At 47.4% G+C, this 26,890-nt stretch overlaps 1 protein-coding gene and 1 pseudogene across 1 annotated transcript; one reads left to right on the top strand and one right to left on the bottom strand.

The window, feature by feature from the left end:
- LOC116970300 overlaps positions 1 to 24,361 on the bottom strand; it is a 43,874-nt pseudogene extending 19,513 nt beyond the window's left edge.
- On the top strand, positions 741 to 1,098 carry LOC116970299 (gastrula zinc finger protein XlCGF67.1-like). The gene has a single exon (XM_033016972.1). The coding sequence runs from the start codon at positions 785 to 787 to the stop codon at positions 1,055 to 1,057; it is 273 nt and encodes a 90-aa protein (XP_032872863.1). The 5' UTR covers positions 741 to 784; the 3' UTR covers positions 1,058 to 1,098.
- Positions 24,362 to 26,890: the final 2,529 nt, after the last annotated feature.

Consider the following 26,890-nt stretch of genomic DNA (forward strand, 5'->3'; position numbering starts at 1 on the left):
AATGTCGTGAAATGCTCCCCACCTATTGGCACAAGGGACTTCTAACACTTGTCCTGTGTATTTGATTCTGATTGAAATTTTGTAATTAGCTACAATTGGGTAACTAACTAATTATATGCTTAATTTCAAGTCATCCAAGTAAGATCGTTTCATATTGTTTCAGAATGCTTCAATCTATAATAACTGAGAATTTCATTCAGTTCTCTTAATGTTTAAGAAAGTTTAAGAAGTTATGGGCTTTTGACTGTCCTCGATCACAGCTTTGTGTTAAGTCAATGGAAAAGCAATAGGGAACAAGATGCTATGAGAATGGCCATAGCTTTTTAAAAATATGAAAGTGAATTAGGTGTCAAATTAAACGTCTTTCTATGCTTTATCTGTTGGGATAAATTGCAGACTTGATTCTATCTCTGGTGTATATCAGCTGGTGCTCCCGCAGCCCCCATGCACTCTTGAAACGCTCGCCGCAGTGGAAGCAGCCGCTCGCCAGGTGTGGGCCAGCATGTTGGAGCAACTCAGACCCTCCCCATCCTTCCCTATCCCAACTCCACACCACTCGACCCCACCCTCCCCACTTCCCCTTCACCCACTTCCCCGCTGTTCAAGCACGCGTTAGTAATGCTCTGTTTGCCAACTTGTTCCCCTCCTGTAGGGTTTAGGAGCCTTTGCTGTGGACGGAGAGACGAGGACGTGAGCGGCCATTGAGTGTGAGCCACCTCCCCCCCCCCCCCCCACTCGGTGTGCGGGCTGAGCTTCGAGGGACTGAGCTTCGATGTAGGACCACATGACTGGGCACAACAAGGAGAAGCGTTATGAGTGCGACGTGTGTGGGAAGGCCTGGTGGAGCCCGAGCGAGCTGGAGACCCACCAGCGGGTGCACACGGGGGAATGCCTCTTCGACTGCTCGGAGTGCGGCAAGAGCTTCAAGACGGTGAATGTCCTGGAGACCCACCGGCGGTTGCACACGGGCGAGAAGCCCTATGGCTGCTCCACCTGCGGGCAAGAGCTTTGCCTTGTTGTCTGGGCTGCGGAGTCCACGGCGGGTGCACAGCAGTGAAGCGACCCTTCACCTGCTCCGACTGCAGCAAAGGCTTTCAAGTCGTCCAAGGACCTGAAGGTGCACAGGCGCGTGCACACTGGGGAGCGGCCCTTCACCTGCAGCGACTGCGGCAAGGGCTTCACCAAGTCCAGCAGCCTGCGGATCACCAGCACACCCACACCGGCGAGCGCCCCTACACCTGCGCCCAGTGCGGCAAGGGCTTCACCAGTCAGCACCTTGCGCTGCACCAGCGCACTCACACGGGCGAGCGCCCCCTACACTTGCGTCCAGTGCGGCAAGGGCTTCACCCGCTCCAGCAACCTGCTGAACCACCAGCGCATCCACACCGGCGAGCGCACCTACTACTGCGCCCAGTGTGGCAAGGGCTTCACCCGCTCCTCCAAGTTGCTGTCCCACCAGGAGGTGCACGCCGGCGACCGTCCCGTTCGCAGACCGATGTGTGGAGAGCACTTTGCCATGCCCATCCGCGCCCTGATTCACCAGCGCGTGCACACCAGTGGCCATCCCTACGACTGCCCGTACTGCGGTGAGGCGTTTGACAGCTCACGGGGGTTGCGGCAGCACCGGCGGACCCACGCCGGCAAGCAGCTGCCCCTACAGTGACAAGAGAGCATGGGGGCTGCAGGAAGCACCAGCGGATACACACCGGAGAGAAACCCTTTGTGTGCGCTGAGTGTGGCAAGGGTTTCACCCGCATGTCCAGCCTGTGGCAGCACCGGCATACCGACAGCGGTGATCGTCCCTTACCCTGCCCGTCCTGTGGTAACGGCTTCACCGCCTTGACCACCTGCTGGAGCACCGGCGAGTCCACACCGGCCAGCACCCCTTCACCTGCCCGCTCTGTGGCAAGGCCTTAGCCCACTCGTCGAGCCTGCCGGCACACCGCCACATGGATAGATAGGCGCTGTTTAGGTAACACAAAATGCTGGAAGGAATGGGTAACACCCTCCTCAGTCTCGACCCGAAATGTCACCCATTCCTTCTGTCCAGACATGCTGCCTGTCCCGCTGAGTTACTCCAGCGTTTTGTGTCCTTTTTTGTAAACCAGCATCTGCAGTTCCTTGTTTTTAAACCATTCTGGTTAACCATCTCTGCACCTTCCCCAAAGCCTCCACATCAGCCCTGTAATGGAGTGACCAGAACTGTATGCAATACTCCAAATGCTACCTGAACAATGTCCCTTAAAGCTGCACATATACATTCCTCTCTCCTTATTTTCCCTCGCCTCTGTCACTTACTGCACTCATCTGCCAATCACCCCTTCATCTGTCAACATGGTGTAAGTCTGAAGGGTCCCGACCCGAAATGTCACCTATCCATGTTCTCCACAGATGCTGCCTGACCTGCTGAGTTACTCCAGCATCCTTTGACTAAGTTCCTGTTGTTTGGGGGTTTGTAACTAAAATTTTTGATCGATATAACCATAGCATGAGGAGTATTGTGTTAGTGACAAGAATGCTTTGAATGGGTATACTCTGTGATTGATGTGTTAGACGTCATTGCTCCAACTCTGTATAAACATGTGACTATGTTTCCAAAATAGTAACAAAAGATGCTGCGTGCCTTTGTTCATTAGAGTGATGGCCCAGGAGGGTTAAGTATGTGTTGCATACTTGACTTAGTATCCCTGCCACTCTCGCCGGCTAAATGATCAGTAAAGATTGTGTTGGTTTATCTAACTTATTGTGAGTTGTCTGTTTTAAGAAATGTACCTGAACAGTTCTGGACTCCCCCAACATGGGGAACATGTTTCCTGCATCTACCCTGTCCAATCCCTCACTAATTTTATATGATTCTATATGATAAGCGCTCATCCTTCTGAATTCCATTGAATACAAACCCAGTCGGTCCATTCTTCCAACATATGTCTGTCCCGCCATCATCTCAGGAATTAATCTTGTGAACCTACGCTGGGCTCCCTTAACAGCAAGAATATCCTTCCTCAAATTTGGAGACCAAAACTGCACACAATTCTCCAGGTGTGGTGTCACCAGGGCCCTGTACAACTGCAGTGGGTCCTCCTTGCGCCTAAACTCAACCCCTCACCCTATGAAGGCCAACACCCTATGAAGGCTCCAGCAACGCAGCCGCAGGTCCGGTGGACTGGGACATCGGGAGCTCGCGCGTCCGGGGGGAGAGAGAGAGACCGCTTCCCGGAGCTCCCGCAACGCGACTTCTCCAGCCCGTGTCGCGGGGTTGGAACGACCCGGACCGGGACCGTACATCACCCGGCACGGCTTCATGGCCGTGGGACTCACCATCGCACGCTGGGGCTTCCGACCTTGTACTTTCAGACCGGGAGCGGGGCCGTAAATCGCCCCGCGCGGCCTAAAATGGCCGTGGGACTTAGCATCACCCGCCTGGGGCTTGGACATCGGGAGAGACATGGCGAGCAGGGGAGAGAAAAGACTTTGCCTTCCATCACAGTGGGTTCACTGTGATGGATGTTTGTGTGAACTTAATTGTGTGTATGTCTGTAGGACATTGTTTTTGTTTGTATGGCTGTGGAAACAAAATTTCGTTTGAGTCTCACTGGGGCTCAAATGACAATAAATTTGTATTGTATTGTATTGTATTGTATTGTAACATGCCATTAGCTTTCTTCACTGCCTGCTGTACCTGCATGCTTACTTTCAGTGACTGATGTACCGGGACACACAGATCTTGTTGTACTTCCTATTTTCCTAACCTGACACTATTCATATAATACAGAGTGCTGGAGTAACACCTTACACTTCCTTATCTCTGTGTCTCACACTCCTGTGACTATCAGTCTGAAGAAGGTTCCTTCACTCGAGATGCTGCCTGTCCCGCTGAGTTACTCCAGCATTTTGTGTCTGTCTATGGAGAACATGGATAGGGGCCGTTTTTTTCCGGTCATGACCCTTCTTCATCTAGAAACATCATCTATCCACATTGGCCACAGATGCTGCCTGACCCGCTGAGTTGCTCCAGCACTCTGTGAAACGTCACCTATCCATGTTCTCCAGTGATGCTGCCTGACCCGCTAAGTTACACCATCCTGGCCTCTCTCCACTGGCTCCCTGTGCGGTTCCGTATAAACTTCAAGATTCTCCTCCATGTCTACAAAGCCCTCAATGGGCTTGCCCCCACCTACATAAAAAGTCTTCTCACCCACCACTCCACCTCCAGGCCCCTCAGATCGGCCGACTTGAGGTTGCTGAATATCCCACGGTCTAGGCATAAGCTCGGGCGACCGCGCCTTTGCGGTTGCAGCCCCTAGGCTGTGGAACAGCATCCCCCTTCCAGTGAATACAAACCCAGTCGACCCATTCTTTCAACATATGTCAGTCCCGCCATCATCTCAGGAATTAACCTGGTGAACCTACGCTGGGCACCCTCAATAGCAAGAATATCCTTCCTCAAATTTGGAGACCAAAACTGCACACAATTCTCCAGGTGTGGTGTCACTAGGGCCCTGTACAACTGCAGTAGGTCCTCCATGCGCCTAACCTCTATCTCTCGCCTTATGAAGGCCAACTTCACTGCCTGCTGGCTTTCTTCACTGCCTGCTGTACCTGCATGCTTACTTTCAGTGACTGATGTACCAGGACACACAGATCTCGTTGTACTTCCCATTTTCCTAACCTGACACTATTTGTATAATACAGAGTGCTGGAGTAACACCTTACACTTCCTTATCTCTGTGTCTCACTCTCCTGTGACTCTCGGTCTGAAGAGAGAGAAGCGAGTGTCACCAACTTCTGAATTCTCTGGGGTGGAACCCTCTCCAAGACAGACGTGAAGCTCACCGTTTAACCTGTTTTTACAAAATGTTAAATGATCAGCTCAACATAGATTACAAGACCTACACCAAACCCAAACCAATTAGGAGCAGACGAGGGCATTCGATCCAATTTGTGATTCCATCTACAAAGACAGAGGTGTATAGCAATGCGTTCCTCCCCCGCACAATTAAAGCATGGAATAATCTCCACCCAACTATAGTTACCCAACCAGATGCAACTAAATTTAAAGTAGCTCTTTCTTCCCCAAAACCCTTTCTGGCTTAAGCCCTCCCTCCATCACCTCCAGTTTAAATTCCATTTGAAATATTTTGGAGAACCATGAAGAACCAAGAATAGAAATATAGAAAATAGGTGCAGGAGTAGGCCATTCGGCTCTTCGAGCCTGCACCGCCATTCGATATGATCGTGGCTGATCATCCAACTCAGTATCCCATTCCTGCCTTCTCTCCATACCCCTTGATCCCATTAACCACAAGGGCCACATCTAGCTCCCTCTTAAATATAGCCAATGAACTGGCCTCAACTACCTTCTGTGGCAGAGAATTCCACAGATTCATCACTGTGTAAAAAATGATTTTCTAATCTTGGTCCTAAAAGAATTCCCTGTTATCCTTAAACTGTGACCTCTAGTTCTGAACTTCCCCAACATCGGGAATAACTTCCTGCATCTAGTCTGTCCAACCCCTTAAGAATGTTGTAAGTTTCTATAAGATCCCCCCTCAATCTTCTAAATTCTGGCGTGTACAAGCCGAGTCTATCCAGTCTTTCTTGATATGAAAGTCCTGCCATCCCTGGAATCAGTCTGGTGAACCTTCACTGTACTCCCTCTATGGCAAGAATGTCTTTCCTCAGATTAGGAGGCCAAAACTGTACGCAATACTCCAGCTGTGGTCTCACCAAGACCCTGTACAACTGCAGTAGAACCTCCCTGCTCTTATACTCAAATCATTTTGCTGTGAATCTATCCATTTCTTTAGAAAAGATTTAACATTTTTAAATAGCCTAAGTGTCCAAATAACATTCACACAAGAATTCACAATATAGCATGATTTTTAAATCTCATTGTCGTGGATTTATGGGCCAAATGGAAGGAATTTAGTGTTTGATTCCTGTAAATGAATGGCCATTTATTTGGTCACTAATGGCTCCTTCACCTCCAGTTGCCTTTATCTAAGCAGGTTCACTGCACGACACTGAACAACCAGACTTGCCTTGTCCCTGGTCAGCTCCTGTACAAGCTGCTCTGGGAATCCATGAGGGAGGGAGACAGACAGATAGACAGACACTCCACAAACTCCTCGTCCACTTGGCCTTGCTGTCCTGTCCCACCCTGCGCCTTCCGCCCCGCTCTTGACGTCTCCGCTTACGGCGGGGCTGCGGGGCAGCGACGTTGTTTCCGGGCCGGTGCAACCTCTCTCCTCCCCGGGCTCCACAACTGTATTACACTCGCTCCCAGACTGACAAACTGTCTTACAGTCACCAACTCCCCCGCCCATTGGCCCTTCCATCCGTCAGTCTCCCATCCTCCTCCAATGCGCGCGGTCGGGACAACCCTCAGACCCTACCCCCTCCTCATTGGATGATCCGTCTGCCGCTCTCCCGTCTCCATCCAACCAGCAACGACAGGGGGCGGGACAACCTCCAACCCCGCCCATTGGATGATCCGTCCGCCCATCACAGTCCCCATCCAATCAGAACCTATGGGAGGCGGGATGTCCCTCTAACCCTTCGCCTATTGGCCGGGACCGCCGTCGGTCGCCGCCGGGATCCCACCAACTGTCGCCGCTCGCGCTCCCTCAGCCGTTGCCGCCCGTTATTTCCCGCCGTTTCCAGAAGGTTCTTCACCAACGGTCGCTCGCTCGCGCGCTCGGTCACTGGGAGTTCGCTTCTCCACGACCGACCTTCACATTCCCGCTGGAAATGAGTTGAATAAACACAGGTGGGAAGTTTAAATCATCTTGAATGACAACAACGTGTAGTAGACAGACAGACAGACAGACAGAGGTTGTTAGTTCATCACTAACTAACCGCAATAGGGAGGTTTCACGGCAGTCGGGTCACTGTTGCCCCGCTACGCCAACTGGAGGACACGCCATGTACTGCAGGTGAGCGCTCAACATGTGTTTGTTCTTGATTCCCTCGGCATCTAAAAAGATTCAGAAGCGATAAATATGGCTGTAACATTTTAAAATCTCCCGTCTCCCTCCCCTCCCTCTCTGGCTCTTCCCCTCTCAGAGACATGGATCTCCTCTCCCCCCTCCCTCTCCTCACCTCTGAACATTAATAGCCCATTATTATCTGTTATTTGCACTTCATCAGTTTATTTATTCTTGAATCTTCAATCTCTCTCGCTCTCTCCCCCTCTCTCATGTCTCTCCTCTCTCTCCCTCCCCCTCTCTCCTCTATCCCCCTCATTGCCCCTCGCTCAGACATGGCTCTCCTCCCCCCTCCCTCTCTCTCGCCCCTCTCTCTCTCCCCCCTTTTCCCCCTCTCTCCTCTCCTCTCTCTCTCCCCCCCCTCTCTCTCTCTCTCACTCTTCCCCCCCTCTCTCCTCTCCTCCCTCTCTCTCTCCCCTCTCCCTCTCTGCCCCTCGAGATAGGGTGGGGATAGGGTAAAAGGAGCCAATGAATAATATTAATATTTCATTAAACTCTCTTCACTCTACCTGCTGTACTTGTGCTTGGCTTGGCCGTATTTATGTATAGTGTTACCTGATTAGATTGGACAGCATGCAAACAAAATGTTTTCACTGTTTCTCTGTACATGTGACAATCGGCACAGTAGTACAGCTGGTAGAACCGCTGGCTCACGGCGCCGGAGGCTCGGGTTCGATTCTAACCACTGCCACTGTTTGTGTGGTGTTTGCATGTTTTTCCTATGACAGCGTGTGTTTCCTCCCACATCCCTATGGCATGCTGACATGAACATCAATTGCCCTCTGTAAATGTGCCCCTAATATGCAGAACGTGAGATAACATAAAACTAGTGTGAGCGGGTGATGGATTGATGATAGGCATGGACTCGCTGGGCCGAAGGGCCTGTTTGCATACTGTGCCTCTGAACTCTGAATGCTAAAGCTAAAGTGTGAGAATAAGTCGCGTTTAATGTCGCAACGGTGTATTCTGTCAAAAGGTGTCGCTGCCTCAAAAAGGCTGACACTGCTGACACTGGTTCCCTCAACATCCTCATCCTCCTCGACCTGAGCGCAGCCTTCGATACAGTGAACCATAACATCCTGCTCACCAGACTCAAAGACCTCGGCATTGAAGGCTCTGCACTCAGCTGGCTCCGTTCCTACCTTTCCAACAGATCCCACTTCATCTCTCTCCACAACCACACCTCTGCTACAGCCACAGTCACTCAAGGCGTTCCCCAAGGCTCCGTACTCGGCCCCCTCCTCTTCATCATCTACATCCTCCCCCTTGGTCAGATACTCCGCCATTTCAATCTGGACTTCCACTGCTACGCTGATGACACCCAGATCTACCTTGGCACCAAATCCCCCCACAACCCCCCCCCCCCCCCCCCTTCTCCCATATCAACTCCCGTTTGTCAGCTATAAAAACCTGGATGCAACATAATTTACTCAAACTCAACAGCGATAAGACAGAATTCCTCCTCATAGGCTCCAAAGCCACACTCAGCAAAATCAATAACCCCACTCTCACCATCGACGGCACCACTGTCTCCCCATCTCCACAGGCCCGCAACCTTGGTGTGATCTTTGATTCCACCCCCTCCCTTGAGCCTCACATCCGCCATGTCATTAAAACCTCCTTCTTTCATCTCCGCAACATCGCCAAACTCAGACCCTCTCTCACACCGCCCGCTGCTGAAAGACTCATCCATGCCTTCATCTCCTCCCGACTGGACTATTGCAACTCACTTCTCCTTGGCATCAGCTCCACCTACATCAACCGACTCCAACTGGTCCAGAACGCAGCCGCCCGACTCATCACCCACACCAAATCCTGGCATCACATCACTCCAGTCCTCAAACAACGTCACTGGCTTCCCATCTCCCACCGGATCACCTACAAAATCCTGATCCTCACCTACAAAGCCCTCCACCATCTGGCCCCCCCATATCTCACTGACCTCCTCTCCCCCTACCAAGCCTCACGGTCCCTCAGTTCCACATCAGCTGGTCTCATCTCCATCCACAAGTCCAACCTCCGCAGTTTTGGGGACAGAGCCTTCTCCAGGGCAGCTCCCAGGCTCTGGAACTCCCTCCCCCAACTGATCCGCAATTCCGTGTCCCTCCCCATCTTCCAGTCCCACCTCAAGACCCATCTCTTCACCTCTGCCTATCCTTAGCCCCACGTGCCGTCCCTTTTCATCTGTGCATTAACTGCCTCATACTATGTTTTGTATTGAATTCCATATTTACTTTGTGTACTAGTCATGTCTCAACTATTTATTTCATTCCCCTTACATATTTTTCCTCTACCTGCTAAATTTTTGTAAGGTGTCCTTGAGACTCTTGAAAGGCGCCCATAAATAAAATGTATTATTATTATTATTATTAAAGACCCACACCATCCTGGCCACACACTAATCTCCCTGCTACCTTCAGGTAGCAGGTACAGGAGCCTGAAGACTGCAACATCCAGGTTCAGGAATAGCTACTTCCCCACAGCCATCAGGCTATTAAACCTGGCTCGGACAAAACTCTGATTATTATGATCCCATTTTCTGTAATTTGCACTTAATCAGTTTATTTATTCATGTGTGTTTATATTTATATTATGGTATATGGACACACTGATCTGTTTTGTAGTCAATGCCTACTATGTTCTGTGTGCTTAAGCAAAGCAAGAATTTCATTGTCCTATACAGGGACACATGACAATAAACTCACTTGAACGCGAACAATGTGTCCATCCAGAAGCAAGAAGAGAATGCCCCCGTGGGATTGAACAGTGGGAGAGGGACAATTGTTGTGTGTTAGCGCATTGTTTAAATGCCGCAGGGTATAAGTTACAGCAACAGCCTGGGGACCATTGTCAGGGCAAGTTGAGGATCACAGTCGGGTCTCCCTCCCACCGTGCAGGGTGCGGGTAGATCCGGCTCGTGGCCTGACAGCGTATCATCTCCGTCCTGTGGTCTGCCTTTTAGCAGAGTGGGGGTGGTGACAGCTATGGGTGGAGGAAAACAGACAACACTTGATAATTCCATTATTTTGATTCATCACAGCTCCTCCAATGTCTTCGATGATGGAGCTCCTGGAAAGGTGTGATGATTCACACCTGCTGGATTTGACAAATCATTACCGCCAGAGGCTGGAAGAGGCGATTCAAGAGAAGGGGATAGAGATAGGGAGAGGGGGTGAGGGAGAGATGGAGAGAGAGAGAAGGGGATAGAAGAGGGGGATATAGAAGAGAGAGAGAAGGGGATTAGAGCGAGGTGAGAGGGTGGGAGAGATGGCGAGAGAAGAAGGTGATAGAGATGAGGTTGGTGGGTGGGGAGCCCCTGGAAGAATCTCTCGAAGAGGGGCTTTCCTCTCCGCTGTCGTCTCGTGGTGGGGGGCTTCTCCCTTGCGCTGCGCCTTTTTTTCGCGCGAGGGGTTTCCGGCTTGCTTCGCCTACTCCTAGAGCGGGTGGCGGGCGAGCTGTCTCTAGAGCGCGCGGGTGGTTAGGGCGCGCTTGGAGCGAGCGCACGCGATAGAGAGTGCGAGAGATAGAGAGTGTGGGGAGAGAGATAGGATGATGGCGGGACTGACATATGTTGAAAGAATGGGTCGACTGGGTTTGTATTCATTGGAATTCAGAAGAATGAGCGGGAGTCATCACCCACACCAAATCCTGGCATCACATCACTCCAGTCCTCAAACAACTTCACTGGCTTCCCATCTCCCACCGGATCACCTACAAAATCCTGATCCTCACCTACAAAGCCCTCCACCTTCTGCCCCCCCCCCCCCCATATCTCACTGACCTCCTCTCCCCCTACCAACCCTCACGGTCCCTCAGATCCACATCAGCCGGTCTCCTCTCCATCCACAAGTCCAACCTCCGCAGTTTTGGGGACAGAGCCTTCTCCAGGGCAGCTCCCAGGCCCTGGAACTCCCTCCCCCAACTGATCCGCAATTCCGTGTCCCTCACCATCTTCCAGTCCCGCCTCAAGACCCATCTCTTCACTTCTGCCTATCCTTAGCCCCACGTCCCCCTCCCTTTTCATCTGTGCATTAATTGCCTCATATTGTGTTTTGAATTCAATTCTGTCTTTACTTTGTGTACTAGTCATGTCTCTACTAATTATTTCATTCCGCTTACATGTTTTTCCTGTACCTGCTAAATTTTTGTAAGGTGTCCTTGAGACTCTTGAAAGGCGCCCATAAATAAAATGTATTATTATTATTATTATTATCTTATAGAATCGTATAAAATTAGTGAGGGATTGGACAGGGTAGATGCAGGAAACATGTTCCCCATGTTGGGGAGTCCAGAACTGTTAAGGTACATTTCTTAAAACAGACAACTCACAATATGTCAGTTCAACCAACACAAGCTTTACTGATCATTTAGCCGGCGAGAGTGGCAGGGGATACAAAGTCAAGTATGCAACACACACTTAACCCTCCTGGGCCATCACTCTAATGAACAAAGACATACAGCATATTTTGTTACTATTTTGGAAACATAGTCACATGTTTATACACAGTTGGAGCAATGACGTCTAACACAGTGGTTCTCAACCTTTTTTCAGTGATGTACCCCCTGTGAAATATTATTTCAGCCAAGTACCCCCTAACCAGCGCAAAGCATTTTTGGTTGAAAAAAAAAAGACTTAAAACAGAGCACTGTGCCATCAGTGTCTGATTTATTAAACTTTGTAACTGATAAACACATACAAAATTCAAACATTTGAAAAAAAACTATTTCGAACATTTTAAATGTTAATAATCCATGACTAAATTTATTGCAAATATTTCTCATCACTAAAATGTAGTGATTCAAACTAATGTAGTGAAAACAGTGACCATATAACCATTTAAAACTATAAAATGACCCATTTAAAACTCCATAGATATGCAAAACAATGCTAATTTGTAGTGGTCTCTCTTGAACTATTTGGAAATAAAAAGATATAACTAAAAAAAAGAACGAAATAATTAACTTAATTGTAAATAAAGATTTGTGGACATAAAAATAATTATCAACATAAAGTGTCCTCTTTTGGGATCATAGTAAAGATTTGTGCTCAAAAAGAAATCATTAACTTAATTTTAAATAAAAGCAGAAATTGCTAAAAATAAAAAATAAAAATATTTATCATCTTAAAATATAGTTTTAAGAATCAAAAAGAAGACTGACATCTTAACATTACAAACTGTCAACACTGAATATTGCATTGTTGCACTGAACTGAGTGTTTTTGCACTTAGTGAGACATTTTAGTGAGACACTTGGGCTTGTGCTTCACTGAGGATCTTTTTCATTCTTGGTGGCAGGGAGGCAACTGCTGTGATCAAGCTCTTCTCCAGGCACAGTCTGTTTCTCTGCTTTGTTTTGATCACAGTCATTGCAGAGAAGGAGGCCTCACATAAATATGTGGAGGCAAAGGGTAGTAGCTGCTCCAAAGCTTTCTGTCCCAGGTCAGGGTGCTCCTGCTTCACACACACCCAAAACTGTGTAAGTGTGAACATGGCAAACTTCATCTGGAGGCCACGATCAGATGACACTGATAGGTGACAGGGAGCTTGCTTCGGTTTGCTTTGGACAAGAGAAATGGGTTTCTCACCCAATCCAGCTGTGCAGATTTCTCCTCCATGTCAGGAAAGTAGGAATGAAAATCCTGTATCAACTTGGTCAAATGTCCCACTATGACCAACTTGACTGGAGCTCTGTCCACATCCTCACTAGAGAGAAAATCATCCAGCTGAGGAAAGCAGGTGAAATCCTCCTGTGCACAGACCCTTCTCCACAGCTCTGCTTTCTTCAGGAAGCCACCCACCTTGTCATACAGGTTTAAAATGCTGGTGTCCTTGCCCTGCAGAGACATATTCAGTTTGTTCAGTTTGCTGAATATATCTGCCAGATAGCACAGCTTTGCAAGCCAGTCTGTGTCCTGGAACAAGGTGGCATGGGGAGATCTGTGCTCAATCAGAAAGGCGTGTACTTCGGATCTTAATTCCAATAGCCGGTTGAGTATTCTCCCTCGAGAGAGCCAGCGCACTTCTGTGTGCAGCAGCAGTTGTGTGTGTTCAGCTCCCATATTTTCGCAGAGGCGGCGAAACAGGCGTGCATTAAGTGGCCTTGACTTAATGAAGTTGATCACTTTGATGCTGCTGTTCAAAACGTCATGTAACACAGGGCTCATTTTCTTGGACGCCAATGCCTCCCTGTGTATGACACAGTGAGTCCACATCACGTCGGGGTTTTCTTTTTTAATGCGCGCTATTAGTCCTTTCGCGCTGCCCATCATTGATGCTGCTGCGTCTGTACAGATGCTGCTGCAGGATATCCAGCGCAAACCGTATTCACAGAAATATGTCCTCTCCTGTTGTTTTCCCCTTCAAACTTTTGCAGAATAGTATGTGCTCATAAATGTCGTCAGTATCAACGTACCTCACAAAAGCAACAAGTTGTGCATTTCCACTGACATCTGTGGATTCATCCAGCTGGAGTGAAAAGGAGTCGCTACGTTTTCCCACAACTTGCTCGACAATGTCTGTTCCCATTGTATCTACTCTGCGGCAAACAGAATCATTTGACAACGGTACAGTGTTTAATTTCTCCGCTGCGTTTTTGTCCAGCATAGTCTCAGCCAGCACTACAGCCGCTGGAAGGAGCAGGTCTTCAACGATAGTGAATGGCTTCTTGGCTTTAGCTACGAGCAAAGACACTGTATAAGAGCCCTCCAGGGCTTTGGCTGATGTTGTGGAGGCCTTCCGCATCGTGTCTTGAGATTATCTGAATTCAGACAGTTTCCTCTTAAAAAAGTCAGGTGGATTACCAACGTGACATCCATGTTTTGTCTTAAGATGACGCTGCAGATGTGCTGGCTTCATGCGACTGTTAGCTAATTTCTCCCCACAGAAAAAACACAGTGCCTTGGGTGGGTTGCAACTTGTGGACGTAAATCCAATTAAAACATAATCTTCAAGATACAGCCGGAATGTTTCCGGCTCTGGTTTGGCCTTCTTTGCCACTTGTCCCTGCGTGTTTTCAAAAGAATCGCTGCTACGCTTCAACCACGACTCCATCGTTTGAGTTGTGATTGACAGGTGATGCCGGGTGGCATATGACAGGTTGGGTCGAACCATCCTGGAATGGGGGAGACTCTGGGTTTTTAGGATAATGAAATTGAATAGCCTACTGAATATAAAATTCATTTTATGAACTTAAACTTATATTTTCCTGAAATATTTATTAAATAATTATTTTTAAAGGATTTTTGCATGGATGCTACTTTTTAAATATATGTAGGCCTATATTTTAAAATCTCACGTACCCCCTGGAGTGCCTTCACGTAGCCCCAGGGGTACGCGCACCCCCATTTGAGAACCACTGGTCTAACACATCAATCCCAGAGTGTACCCATTCAAAGCATTCTTGTCACTAACACAACACTTCGCATGCTATGGTTATATCGATCATATGTGGGGAACATGGATAGGTGACGTTTCACAGAGTGCTGGACTAAGCGGGTCAGCCAGCATCTGTGGGAAACATGGATAAGTGACATTTCGGGTCGGTCGGTCACTGGGAGTTCGCTTCTCCACGACCGACCTTCACATTCCCGCTGGAAATGAGTTGAATAAACACAGGTGGGAAGTTTAAATCATCTTGAATGACAACAACGTGTAGTAGACAGACAGACGGACAGAGGTTGTTAGTTCAGGTTGTTAGGATGGGAAACTGACTCTCCCCCCTCTGTCTCCTACCCTCTCAGAGACATGGATCTCCTCTCCCCCCCCCCCCTCCCTCTCCTCACCTCTGAACATTAATAGCCCATTTATCTGGGGGGCAGTGTTAGCTGTGAGGAGGATGCTAGGAGACTGCAAGGTGACTTGGATAGGCTGGGTGAGTGGGCAAATGCATGGCAGATGCAGTATAATGTGGATAAATGTGAGGTTATCCACTTTGGTGGCAAAAACAGGAAAGCAGACTATTATCTGAATGGTGGCCGATTAGGAAAGGGGGAGATGCAACGTGTCATGGTACACCAGTCATTGAAAGTAAGCATGCAGGTGCAGCAGGCAGTGAAGAAAGCGAATGGTATGTTAGCATTCATAGCAAAAGGATTTGAGTCTAGGAGCAGGGAGGTTCTACTGCAGTTGTACAGGGTCTTGGTGAGACCACATCTGGAGTATTGCGTACAGTTTTGGTCTCCTAATCTGAGGAAAGACATTCTTGCCATAGAGGGAGTACAGAGAAGGTTCACCAGACTGATTCCTGGGATGGCAGGACTTTCATATGAAGAAAGACTGGATAGACTCGGCTTGTACTCGCTAGAATTTAGAAGATTGAGGGGGGATCTTATAGAAACTTACAAAATTCTTAAGGGGTTGGACAGGCTAGATGCAGGAAGATTGTTCCCGATGTTGGGGAAGTCCAGAACAAGGGGCCACACACACAGTTTAAGGATAAGGGGGAAATCTTTTAGGACCGAGATGGGAAAAACAGAGAGTGGTGAATCTGTGGAATTCTCTGCCACAGAAGGTAGTTGAGGCCAGTTCATTGGCTATATTTAAGAATGAGTTAGATGTGGCCCTTGTGGCTAAAGGGATCAGGGGGTATGGAGAAAAGGCAGGTACAGGATACTGAGTTGGATGATCAGCCATGATCATATTGAATGGCGGTGCAGGCTCGAAGGGCCGAATGGCCTACTCCTGCACCTATTTTCTATGTTTCTATGAAAGAGAGAGAGAGATAGAGGGAGGGGGAGAGAAAGAAAGAGAGGGGGAGAAAGAGACAGAACGATAGGGGGGAGAAAGAGGGGGTAGAGTGGGAGAGAGATTTATGAATGTTAAATCTTTTCTTAAGAAATGGATAGATGTTTAGATCTAGTAATTGAATTTTGTAATTAGCTACAATTGGGTAACTAACTAATTATATGCTTTAATTTCAGGTCATCCAAGTAAGATTGTTTCATATTTGTTTCAGAATGCTTCAATCTATAATAACTGAAAATTTCATTCAGTTCTCTTAATGTTTCAGAAAGTTATCGGCTTTTGACTGTCCTTGATCACAGCTTTTTGTGTTAAGTCAATGGAAAAGCAATAGGGAACAAGATGCTATGAAAATGGCCATAACTTTTTTAATAGGGGGGTTGCACGTAAGGTCACTGGGTCATAGGGCTTGACGCACGGAGCCGCTCAATCCATCTGGAGGACATCCGTAACTTCCGGTATATGTTATTAATGCAAGAAACGCGTACTTTCCTACCTGTTAAAAACCGTCAAAATGGTGAAGTTTGGGCTGAACAAAATTGTGCAAGTCGGGGTAAGTGTGAGAGACATGTACCCAACTTCAGAATTCCAAAAGTGAAGCGAAATGGAGGTAAAGAGAAGCGAGAACTGAAGGGACTACTGCAGCTAAAGGGCTTGGTAAACATTGAAAATATTGGGAATTATCACGTTTGCTCACTGTATTTCATCAAGTAAGGCATTATTTGAGTTTTTTCTTCATTCCTTTGGTATCTAAAAATTCTCAGACGTGATAAATCTGGCTGTAAAATTTTCTTCAGAGCCCCCCGCCTCCTGCTGCGGATTGATGGTGACAACAGCAGCATTGGGCGACAGATGGCACAATGGGCTAAGTGTTCGGCTGGCAACCTGAAGGTGGCTGGTTCGAATCCTGCTTGGAGTGTGTGCTGCCGTTGTGTCCTTGGGCAAGACACTTCACCTACCTTTGCCTGGGACTAGAGACGGAAATTAGCTACTGATTGGCTACAATCTCGCATATTTACATGCAAATGTTCATTAATATGCACTGTCCCTATAAACAAACATTATTATTATTATTGTTCAAAATTCTTCATTTACAGAACAATGTCTGTTACTGGTTTATCATCTGTAAAGTAAATGTAATCTCTATACCTATAAAAGTTTCATCTTGTATGTGTGTGGATATTTTAAATATTTTCGCCAAAACGCTACACGGTGATGCTTAGATTTTTACACATTCTGACTCACATTTATCTCCTCTATGCAGTGATCAGGTTCACTTAAAATTTGATGATATATTTCACAACTTATTGGTGATTAAAGTTTTAGAGGAAGACAAAACTACTTTTTAGATCGACTTTCACACACAGATTCTACAACCAGGCAGCATCTGTGGAGAACAGGGATAGGTGACGTTTCACAGAGTGCTGGAGTAACTCAGCGGGTCAGGCAGCATCTCTGGTCAATGTGGATAGACGATGTTTCAGGTCTGAAGAAAGGTCGTGACTTAAAAAAACGTTCCCCATCCACATGTTCTCCATAGACAGATACAAAATGCTGGAGAAACTCAGCGGGACAGGCAGCATCTCTGAAGTGAAGGAACCTTCTTCAGACTGAGAGTCACAGGAGAGGGAGACACAGAGATAAGGAAGTGTAAGGTGTTACTCCAGCTCTATATTATCTGAATGGTGTCAGGTTAGGGAAATGGGAAGTACAACGACACCTGGGTGTCCTTGTACATCAGTCACTGAAAGTAAGCATGCAGGTACAGCAGGCAATGAAGAAAGCTAATGGCATGTTGGCCTTCAAAGCAAGAGGAGTTGAGTTTCGGAGCAAGGAGGTCCTACTGCTGTTGTACATGGCACTAGTGACACCACACCTGGAGTATTGAGTGCAGTTTTGGTCTCCTAATTTGAGGAAGGCCATTCTTGCTATTGAGGGAGAGCAACGTAGGTTCATAAGATTAATTCCTGGGATGGCGGGACTGACATATGTTGAAAGAATGGGTCAACTGGGTTTGTATTCACTGGAATTCAGAAGGATGTGCGGGAACCTTATAGAATCGTATAAAATTAGTGAGGGATTGGATAGGGTAGATGCAGGAAACATGTTCCCCATGTTGGGAGAGTCCAGAACTGTTAAGGTTCATTTCTTAAAACAGACAACTCACAATGAGTTAGATCAACCAACACAAGCTTTACTGATCATTTACTGATCGAGAGTGCCAGGGGATACAAAGTCAAATATGCAACACACACTTAACCTTCCTGGGCCATCACTCTAATGATCAAAGACATTCAGCATCTTTTTATAATATTTTGGAAACGTAGTCACATGTTTATACAGAGTTGGAGCAATGACGTCTAACACATCAATAACACAATACTCCATGCTATGGTTATATCGATCACAAACTTTAGTTACAAACCCCCAAACAACAGTAACTTAGTCAAATGTCTATCATCTGCAGTACCTTCTTAAACAATGTAAGGATCTTTATCAATTACCCAACAGAAGTTCCTGTTTACAGAGACCCAACTCCAAAGGAAACACATCCTCTCTTAAGACTTCTGTTGACAGAAGCCAGCACCTTCTCAGGAAACACATCATCTCCCACCATTTTCAATGTCTTTTGCTTGGGCACAACAGGAAGCAGCTTGAATGCAGTTTGAATGCTGGCCTCCAATTTCCGGATCACCCAGCTCATCTACAGCACAGAATTACAAAGCTTCAGAACCCAAAACCCAAAGAAGTCAGATTAATCTTTACTTTAATCCCAACATTTAAGAAAGTTATAGTCAGGTACATATATAGGCCAAGTTTGGAAGGATATGGACCAAATGCAGGCAGGTGGGACTGGTGTAGCCGGGACATGTTGGTCGGTTTGGGCAAGTTGGGCCGAAGGTCCTGTTTCCACACTGCATCACTCTTTGTCTCAAACACAAAGTGCCGGAGTAACTCGGCGGGTCAGGCAGCATTTGTGGAGAACATGGATAGGTGACGTTTCACATAGTTCTGGAGTAACTCAGCGGGTCAGGCAGCATCTGTGGAGAACATGGATAGGTGACATTTCGGGTCAGGGCCCTTCTTCAGACTGACACTATGTTAACAGATGAGGGGGTGATCTGCAGATGAGTGAAGTAAGTGACAGAGGCGAGGGAAAATGAGGAGATAAAAGGATGTGAGATAAGGAGAGAGGAATGTATATGTGAAGCTTTAAGGGACGTTGGTCAGGTAGCATTTGGAGTATTGCATACAGCTCTGGTCACTCCTTTACAGGACTGATGTGGAGGCTTTGGGGAAGGTGGAGAGATGGTTAACCAGAATGGTTTATAAACAAGGAACTGCAGATGCTGGTGATCAACTGAGTTCTTTTAGAAACATAGAAATTAGGTGCAGGAGTAGGCCATTCGGCTTTCGAGCCTGCCACGCCATTCAATATGATCATGGCTGATCATCCAACTCAGTATCCCGTACCTGCCTTCTCTCCATACCCTCTGATCCCTTTAACCACAAGGGCCACATCTAACTCCTTCTTAAATATAGCCAATGAACTGTGGCCTCAACTACCTTCTGTGGCAGAGAGTTCCAGAGATTCACCACTCTCTGTGTGAAAAAAGTTTTTCTCATCTCGTTTTAAAGGATTTCCCCCTTATCCTTAAGCTGTGACCCCTTGTCCTGGACTTCCCCAACATCGGGAACAATCTTCCTGCATCTAGCCTGTCCAACCCCTTAAGAATTTTGTAAGTTTCTATAAGATCCCCTCTCAATCTCCTAAATTCTAGAGAGTATAAACCAAGTCTATCCAGTCTTTCTTCATAAGACAGTCCTGACATCCCAGGAATCAGTCTGGTGAACCTTCTCTGCACTTCCTCTTTTGTCAGTCCAATTCAAGAAAACTTGATTCAAACTCTTGCTGTTGGAATCGATTCTTTACTCTGACAGCACTGGATAATTCTTTAAACCTTCCAACACAAAGCTAAGAAGTCTGGGGCAGGTCGAAAGATCTGCTGCTTTGAAACAAACGTAACACGTTCTTGGTCTCTTGGTCCTCCAAAATATTCCTAATGGAATTTAAACTGGAGGTGGTGGAGGGAGGACTTAAGCCAGAAAGGGTTATTGGGAAGAAAGAGCTACTTTAAATGTAGTTGCATCTGGTTGGGTAACTATAGTAGAGTGGAGATTATTCCATGCTTTAATTGTGCGGGGGAAGAACGAATTGATGTACACATCTGTCTTTGTAGCTGGAATCACGAATTGGATCGAATGTCCTCGTCTGCTCCTAAGTGGTTTGGGTTTGGTGTAGGTCTTGTAATCTATGTCGAGCTGACCATTTAACATCTTATAAAAACAGATCAAACGGTGAGCTTCACGTCTGTCTTGGAGAGGGTTCAACCCCAGAGAATTCAGAAGTTTGGTAACACTCGCTTCTCTCTCATAGGTGTTAGTAACAAATTGAGCTGCCTGTCTTTGGACACGTTCAATGGAAGAAATTGTTTTATTTGTGTATGGGTCCCGTGCTGCAACTGCATTATGTAGGTATTGGACAATTATGGTACAAAGGGAGTGGCAAACTATTAACCAATCATAGGTACACAAAAAAGCTGGAGAAACTCAGCGAGTGCAGCAACATCTATGGAGCGAAGGAAAAAGGCAACGTTTCGGGCCGACACCCTTCTTCAGACCAATCATTATGGTTTACCATACATTTAGCTTATTTGCATTAACCAATCAACCAAATCCTTTCCAATGATTGACACACGTATAGTCACATGATTTTCCGTTTTCTGGCCCCTTTTCCCCTCTGTGGTTTTCTTTAACCTCTTTGCTCACAATCATTTTATTTCAATGAAGTAAAACGACTGAAACATTAAAACTAGTTCTCAAAGAACACCTCTCAGAATATAAAATACACCTCTCAGAATATACATTTTTTGATATTTTCACAAAATTATTCAAGACAAAAATGGAACATAACACTGAAATTATTATACTTGGAGTAACGGGAGACGGGAACAAATTAAACACATTTCAAAATTCATTTTTTAATTATGGGTTAATAATAGCAAAAAAACTTATACTCAAATTTTGGAAAATTACAACCATACTAACGTTCGAAATGTGGATTATAAATATGTTGGACACAGCACATCTTGAAGAAATGAGACTCCTAATAGATAAACCGGACCAATTCTTAACGAGTTGGTCTCCATTTATTGACTTCTTGGATTCCTGTGGTGCAACAGAATCGTAAAAACCAACTGTTTCAGGTCTGGGTGAAAGATGGTCAACAATATAAAAACTCATCACCTATCGCCGATTTGTTAATCTCGCTGCTGCTCTTTTTTCTTTCTTACTTCTCTTCCTCACTATCGTTTGCTTTTTTTATACACACTGCACGTTTTTCTACTCTCTATTATCTCTTTCTGTTTCATTTCTCTTTTTTTTTTAAATTAAAAATGAAGTTGTACAGAAAATGTATCAGGTCAACATATATTTGGCACCTGAAAAAAGGTACCACTGTATTGTACTTACTTCTAATAAATAAAATTTTTAAAAAAGGAAAAAAATATATAAAATATACATCATACAGCAATCACACAATACATACACACAAAACATATATTTTCACTTTTGGAAAAGAAAGTTATTTCTAAAACTTCAGATTTAAACAAAGTCTAATACTCACAATCCTAATTAGACACAATACACTTGACAAATAATTTCCCTGCTTCATAGTTAAAATAGTTACTTATGGATTAAATACGAGTTTTGCCCCATTCTTACAAAGTTATTTCTACAATCCCCAACCGCACAAAGGCCACTAATTGTCACGCTTGATAAATTATAATCGCATCTACCCAAGCTCGGGTCTAGTTTCATTCTGAATTACAACCTACCCCTTCTATCTCTGGCCGAAAGGAATGTAAGACCTCCTCACTAATAGCATTCCACACAGCAAATGGAAGATTATCAAAAGAGAGTTACTTTCTCAGTTTTCTATAAACATAAGAAACCACCCTTATACAAAGGTCACACAACCATCACCTCTGCCTTATCTCTTATCTCAACATAAATCTATTTAAACAGCACAAACCAGATCACAGACTATTATCCAGCCTTGGTGCCCACGACCCAATATAGCCAACCATAAATCCCCTTTATGACACACCCGAGCTCAAAGATGTGCCATAAAGAAAGGACACACGATGCTCATGTCTTGAGAAGAAACCCATCAAATCAAATCAAATATGTTTATTGTCATTGCACAACAACTGTACAACAAAATTCCATTACATCTCCTTCGGTGTTTACATAGAAGACACAGGATAAAAGATTTAAAAAGAACAAAACACAACAGCCATTGACTCACATATACACAAGATCAGTAAAGAAAATAATAATTAGGTATTAAAAATATTTTAAAAGTATATTGTGCATTATCTTGCACCCCAAATTATATTGTGCTTCCCCCAGTGTTCTCTGTTCGAGTTAAGTTCTTTTATCGCACGTGGGTAGAAACTATTTTTTAGTCTTCAGAGACCTGTATCGCCTCCCAGAGGGTAGCAGAGTGAAAAGGTGGTTGGCAGGGTGGGATGTGTCCTGCTGGATGTTTGTGGCCCGGCGCAAGCATCGGGCCCTGTATAAGTCATCCAGGGAGGGCAGTTGAGCGTTTGTGATGCTCGGTGCAGTTTTAATAACTCTCTGCCGCACCCTCCTCTCAGCCACAGTGCAGCTAACAAACCACACCAGGATGCCATAGGAGAGGATACTTTCCACGGCGCACCGGTCGAAGGACAGCAGCAGCGGCTGTGAAACGTTTACTCTCCTTAGAGACCTCTGGAAATACAGCCTATACTCTAAACACTAAACTAAACCAAATACAACTTCTGACAGTGTTATAGCCTCTTCAAAGCAAACAAAGCTATGCCTATTTACATCAACATCTCCATGTTATAAAAAGCCATCTGTTCTCCTATGTGTGTGTGTTCTTTATGCCTTTGTGGGCAATGTATTTTTGAAAACCTCAGCTCCAAGCCCTTCTCTTGCAACTTAACATAAGTTCCTCACAAAGAAGTTACCATTTAAGCAATTCTATTGTATAATATTTTTTTACTGGTTTACAAAAAAGGACACAAAATGCTACTGTAACTCAGAGGGACAGGCAGCATCTCTGGAGAGAAGGACTCAGTGACATTTTGGGTCGAGACTGAGGAGGGTCTCGACCAGAAATGTTACCCATTCCTTCCAGGATTTTGTGTCTACCTAAACAGCGCCTATCTGTCCACGTGGCGGTGTGCCAGCAGGCTGGAGGAGCGGGCAAAGGCCTTGCCACAGAGCGGGCAGGTGAAGGGGCGCTGGCCGGTGTGGACTCGCCGGTGCTCCAGCAGGTGGTCAAGGCGGGTGAAGTCCTTACCACAGGACGGGCAGGGGAAGGGATGCTCACCGCTGTGGGTACGCCGGTGCTGCCACAGGCTGCACATGCGGGTGAAACCCTTGCCACACTCAGCGCACACAAAGGTGGGACAGCAGGCTGGAGGGGCGGGAGAAGCCCTTGCAACATTGGGCGCAGGTGTAGGGGCGCTCGCCTGTGTGGGTGCGCTGGTGCTCCAACAGGCTGCCGGATTTGGTGAAGCCCTTGCCGCACTGGGCGCAGGTGTAGGGGCGCTCGCCGGTGTGGGTGCGCTGGTGCACCAGGAGGCTGTCGAATGTGGTGAAGCCCTTGCCACACTGGGCGCAGGTGTAGGGGTGCTCGTCTGTGTGGGTGCGCTGGTGCACCAGCAGGTTGCTGGACTGGGAGAAGCCCTTGCCGCACTGGACACAGGTGTAGGGGCGCTCGCCGGTGTGGGTGCGCTGGTGGCCCACCAGGGTGCTGGACTGGGCAAAGCCCTTGCCGCACGTGGTACAGGTGTAGGGACGCTCGCCGGTGTGGGTGCGCTGGTGTACCAGCAGTTGCCTGGATTAGATGAAATCCCTGCCACACTGGGTACAGGTGTAGGGGCGCTCGCCGTTGTGGGTGCGCTGGTGCTTCACCAGGGTGCTGGACTGGGTGAAGCCCTTGCCGCACTTGGTACAGGTGAAGGGACGATCGCCGGTGTGGGTGCGCTGGTGATTCTGCAGGCCGCTGAACTGGGTGAAGCCCTTGCCGCAGTCGCTGCAGGTGAAGGGCCGTTCCCCAGTATGGAACCGCCTGTGCACCTTCAGGTCCTTGGACGACTTGAAGCCTTTTCCGCAGTCGGAGCAGGTGAAGGGCCACTCACTGCTGTGCACCCGCTGGTGGTCCGCAGCCCCGACAACCTGGTAAAGCTCTTGCTGCATGTGGAGCAGCCATAGGGCCTCTTGCCCGTGTGCAATAGCCGGTGGGCCTCCAGGACATTCGCCGTCTTGAAACTCTTGCCGCACTCCAAGCAGTCGAAGGGGCGGTCTCCTGTGTGCACCCGCCGGTGGATGTCCAGCTTGCTCGGGCTCTGGCAGGCCGTGCCACATACATCGCACTTATAACGCTTATCCTTGTTGTGCCCCGTCATGTGGTCCTCCACCGAAGCTCAATCCTTCGAAGCTCAGCCCGCACACCGAGCAGATGGGGGGCTCATCGGCACCCTGGTCGCTCCCAATGGCCGCTCACGTCCCCGTCTCTCCGTCCACAGCAATGGCTCCTAAAACCTGCAGGAGGGGAACACAGAGGGTCAACAGGCTGGCAAACAGGACATTACTAACAAGTGAACATTACTAGTGCTTGAAGTGCTTGAGTGGGGGTGTATAGCTCAGTGGTAGAGTATTTGACTGCAGATCAGGAGGTCCCTAGTTCAAATCCAGGTTGCTCCTCAAATTACCTCATTTAGTGAAGAAAGCAAATGGTATGGTAGCATTCATAGCAAAAGGATTTGAGTATAAGAGCAGGGAGGTTCTACTGTAGTTGTACAGGGTCTTGGTGAGACCACACCTGGAGTATTGCGTACAGTTTTGGTCTCCTAATCTGAGGCAAGGCATTCTTGCCATAGAGGGAGTACAGAGTACAGAGTTTAAGGATAAGGGGGGAAACTTTTAGGACCGAGATGAGAAAATCATTTTTTACACAGAGAGTGACGAATCTGTGGAATTCTCTGTCACAGAAGGTAGTTGAGGCCAGTTCATTGGCTATATTTGAGAGGGAGTTAGATGTGGCCCTTGTGGGTAAAGGGATCAGGGGGTATGCAGAGAAGGCAGGGATGGGATACTGAGTTGGATGATCAGCCATGATCATATTGAATGGCGGTGCAGGCTCGAAGGGCCGAATGGCCTACTCCTGCACCTATTTTCCATGTTTCTAAGTTGAAGGGGTGGGGGGGGGGGTGGAGTGGGGGGATTGGGAGGTGTGGGGGGGATGGGGGAGTTAGAGGGGTGATAGGAGGGGAGAGGTGGTGAGGAAGCAAGGGCGGCAATGGGGGCGGGGATGAACACGGTGGAAGTGAGGGGAGAGGGAGAAGGGACGGGTTATTGTGAGGGGAGAGGAGGGGGTGTGTGTGTGAGGCGAGAGGAGGGGGTGAGGAGGCAAGTGGGCGAGCGGGAGGCGCGCTGTCCTGGGGGGTGCCGAGCATCCGGGCACTGAGTCGAGCCGCCCGCACGTCTCCCCGCCCAGCGCGGTGAGGTCTGCTGCACACACGCGCACACCACCGTTGCCCTGATGTCACCCTGACAGCAAAAGGAATTGAGTATAGGAGCAGGGAGGGTCTACTGCAGTTGTACCAGGTCTTGGTGAGACCACACCTGGAGTATTGCGTACAGTTTTGGTCTCCTAATCTGAGGAAAGACATTCTTGCCATAGAGGGAGTACAGAGAAGGTTCACCAGACAGATTCCTGGGATGTCAGGACTTTCATATGAAGAAAGACTGGATAGACTCGGCTTGTACTCGTTAGGTTTTAGAAGATTGAGGGGGATCTTATAGAAACTTACAAAATTCTTAAGGGGTTGGACAGGCTAGATGCAGGAAGATTGTTCCAGATGTTGGGGGTCCAGAACAAGGAGTCACAGTTTAAGGATAAGGGGGAAATCTTTTAGGACCGAGATGAGGAAAACATTTTTCACACAGTCGAACATTGGTGAACCGCGTCGAGCCGCCCGCACCGCACCGTTACGTCAGCCGCACGCACGGACGGACTGTACAATCGGCTCCCAGGCGTCACTGCCCATCTGAGGGCGACTGTCGGCACCACCCCCTGCCATTGCGCAGTCATGTGGGGGGGGGGGGCGGCATGCATCATGGGAAGAAGGTCACACAGTGCTAGAGTCACTCAGCGGGTCGGGCAGCCTCTGTGGAGAGAAGGAAACCATGACGTTTTAGGGCAAGACCCTTCTTCAGTGATGGGAGGTAGAGAGATAAGGAAGTGTAAGGAGTGAAAACAGCATTGGATTTCAAAGAAAATGTGGAATAGATCATTGTTAGGTGGATAAAAATGCTGGAGAAACTCAGCGGGTGCAGCAGCATCTATGGAGCAAAGGAAATAGGCAACGTTTCGGGCCGAAACCCTTCTTCAGACTGATGGGGTAATTGTTAGTTGGGAGAAGGTAACATAGACAATAGGTGCAGGAGGAGGCCATTCAGCCCTTCAAGCCAGCACCGCCATTCAATGTGATCATGGCTGACCATCCATAATCAGTACCCCGTTCCTACTTTCTCCCCATATCCCTTGATTCCTTTACCCTAAGAGCTAAATCTAACTGTATCTTGTACATCCCGCAGATAGAGAGATAGACAGAGAGAGAGAGAGAGAGAGATAGAGAGAGCGAGAGAGAGAAAGAGAGAGAGAAAGAGAGAGGGAGAGAGAGAGTGGGAGAGAGAGAGTGGGAGAGAGGGATATAAAGAGAGAGAGAGTGAAAGAGAGAGAGTAGGAGTGGGCGAGGGGTAGAGGGAGGGGTATATATATATATAGAAGGATATACAGAGAGATAGATAGAGAGACAGAAATTGAGAGATAGAGGGAGAGATAAATAGAGATAAATGCCAGCACCGCCATTCACTGTGATCATGGTTGATCATCCATAATCAGTACCCCGTTCCTACTTTCTCCCCATATCCCTTGATTCCTTTACCCAAAGAGCTAAATCTAACTGTGTCTTTTACATCCCGCAGATAGACAGAGAGACAGAGAGAGAGAGACAGACAGACAGACAGACAGACAGACAGA

The sequence above is a fragment of the Amblyraja radiata genome, unplaced genomic scaffold, assembly GCF_010909765.2.
Source record: "Amblyraja radiata isolate CabotCenter1 unplaced genomic scaffold, sAmbRad1.1.pri scaffold_708_ctg1, whole genome shotgun sequence".
NCBI classification, from domain to species: Eukaryota; Metazoa; Chordata; class Chondrichthyes; order Rajiformes; family Rajidae; genus Amblyraja; species Amblyraja radiata.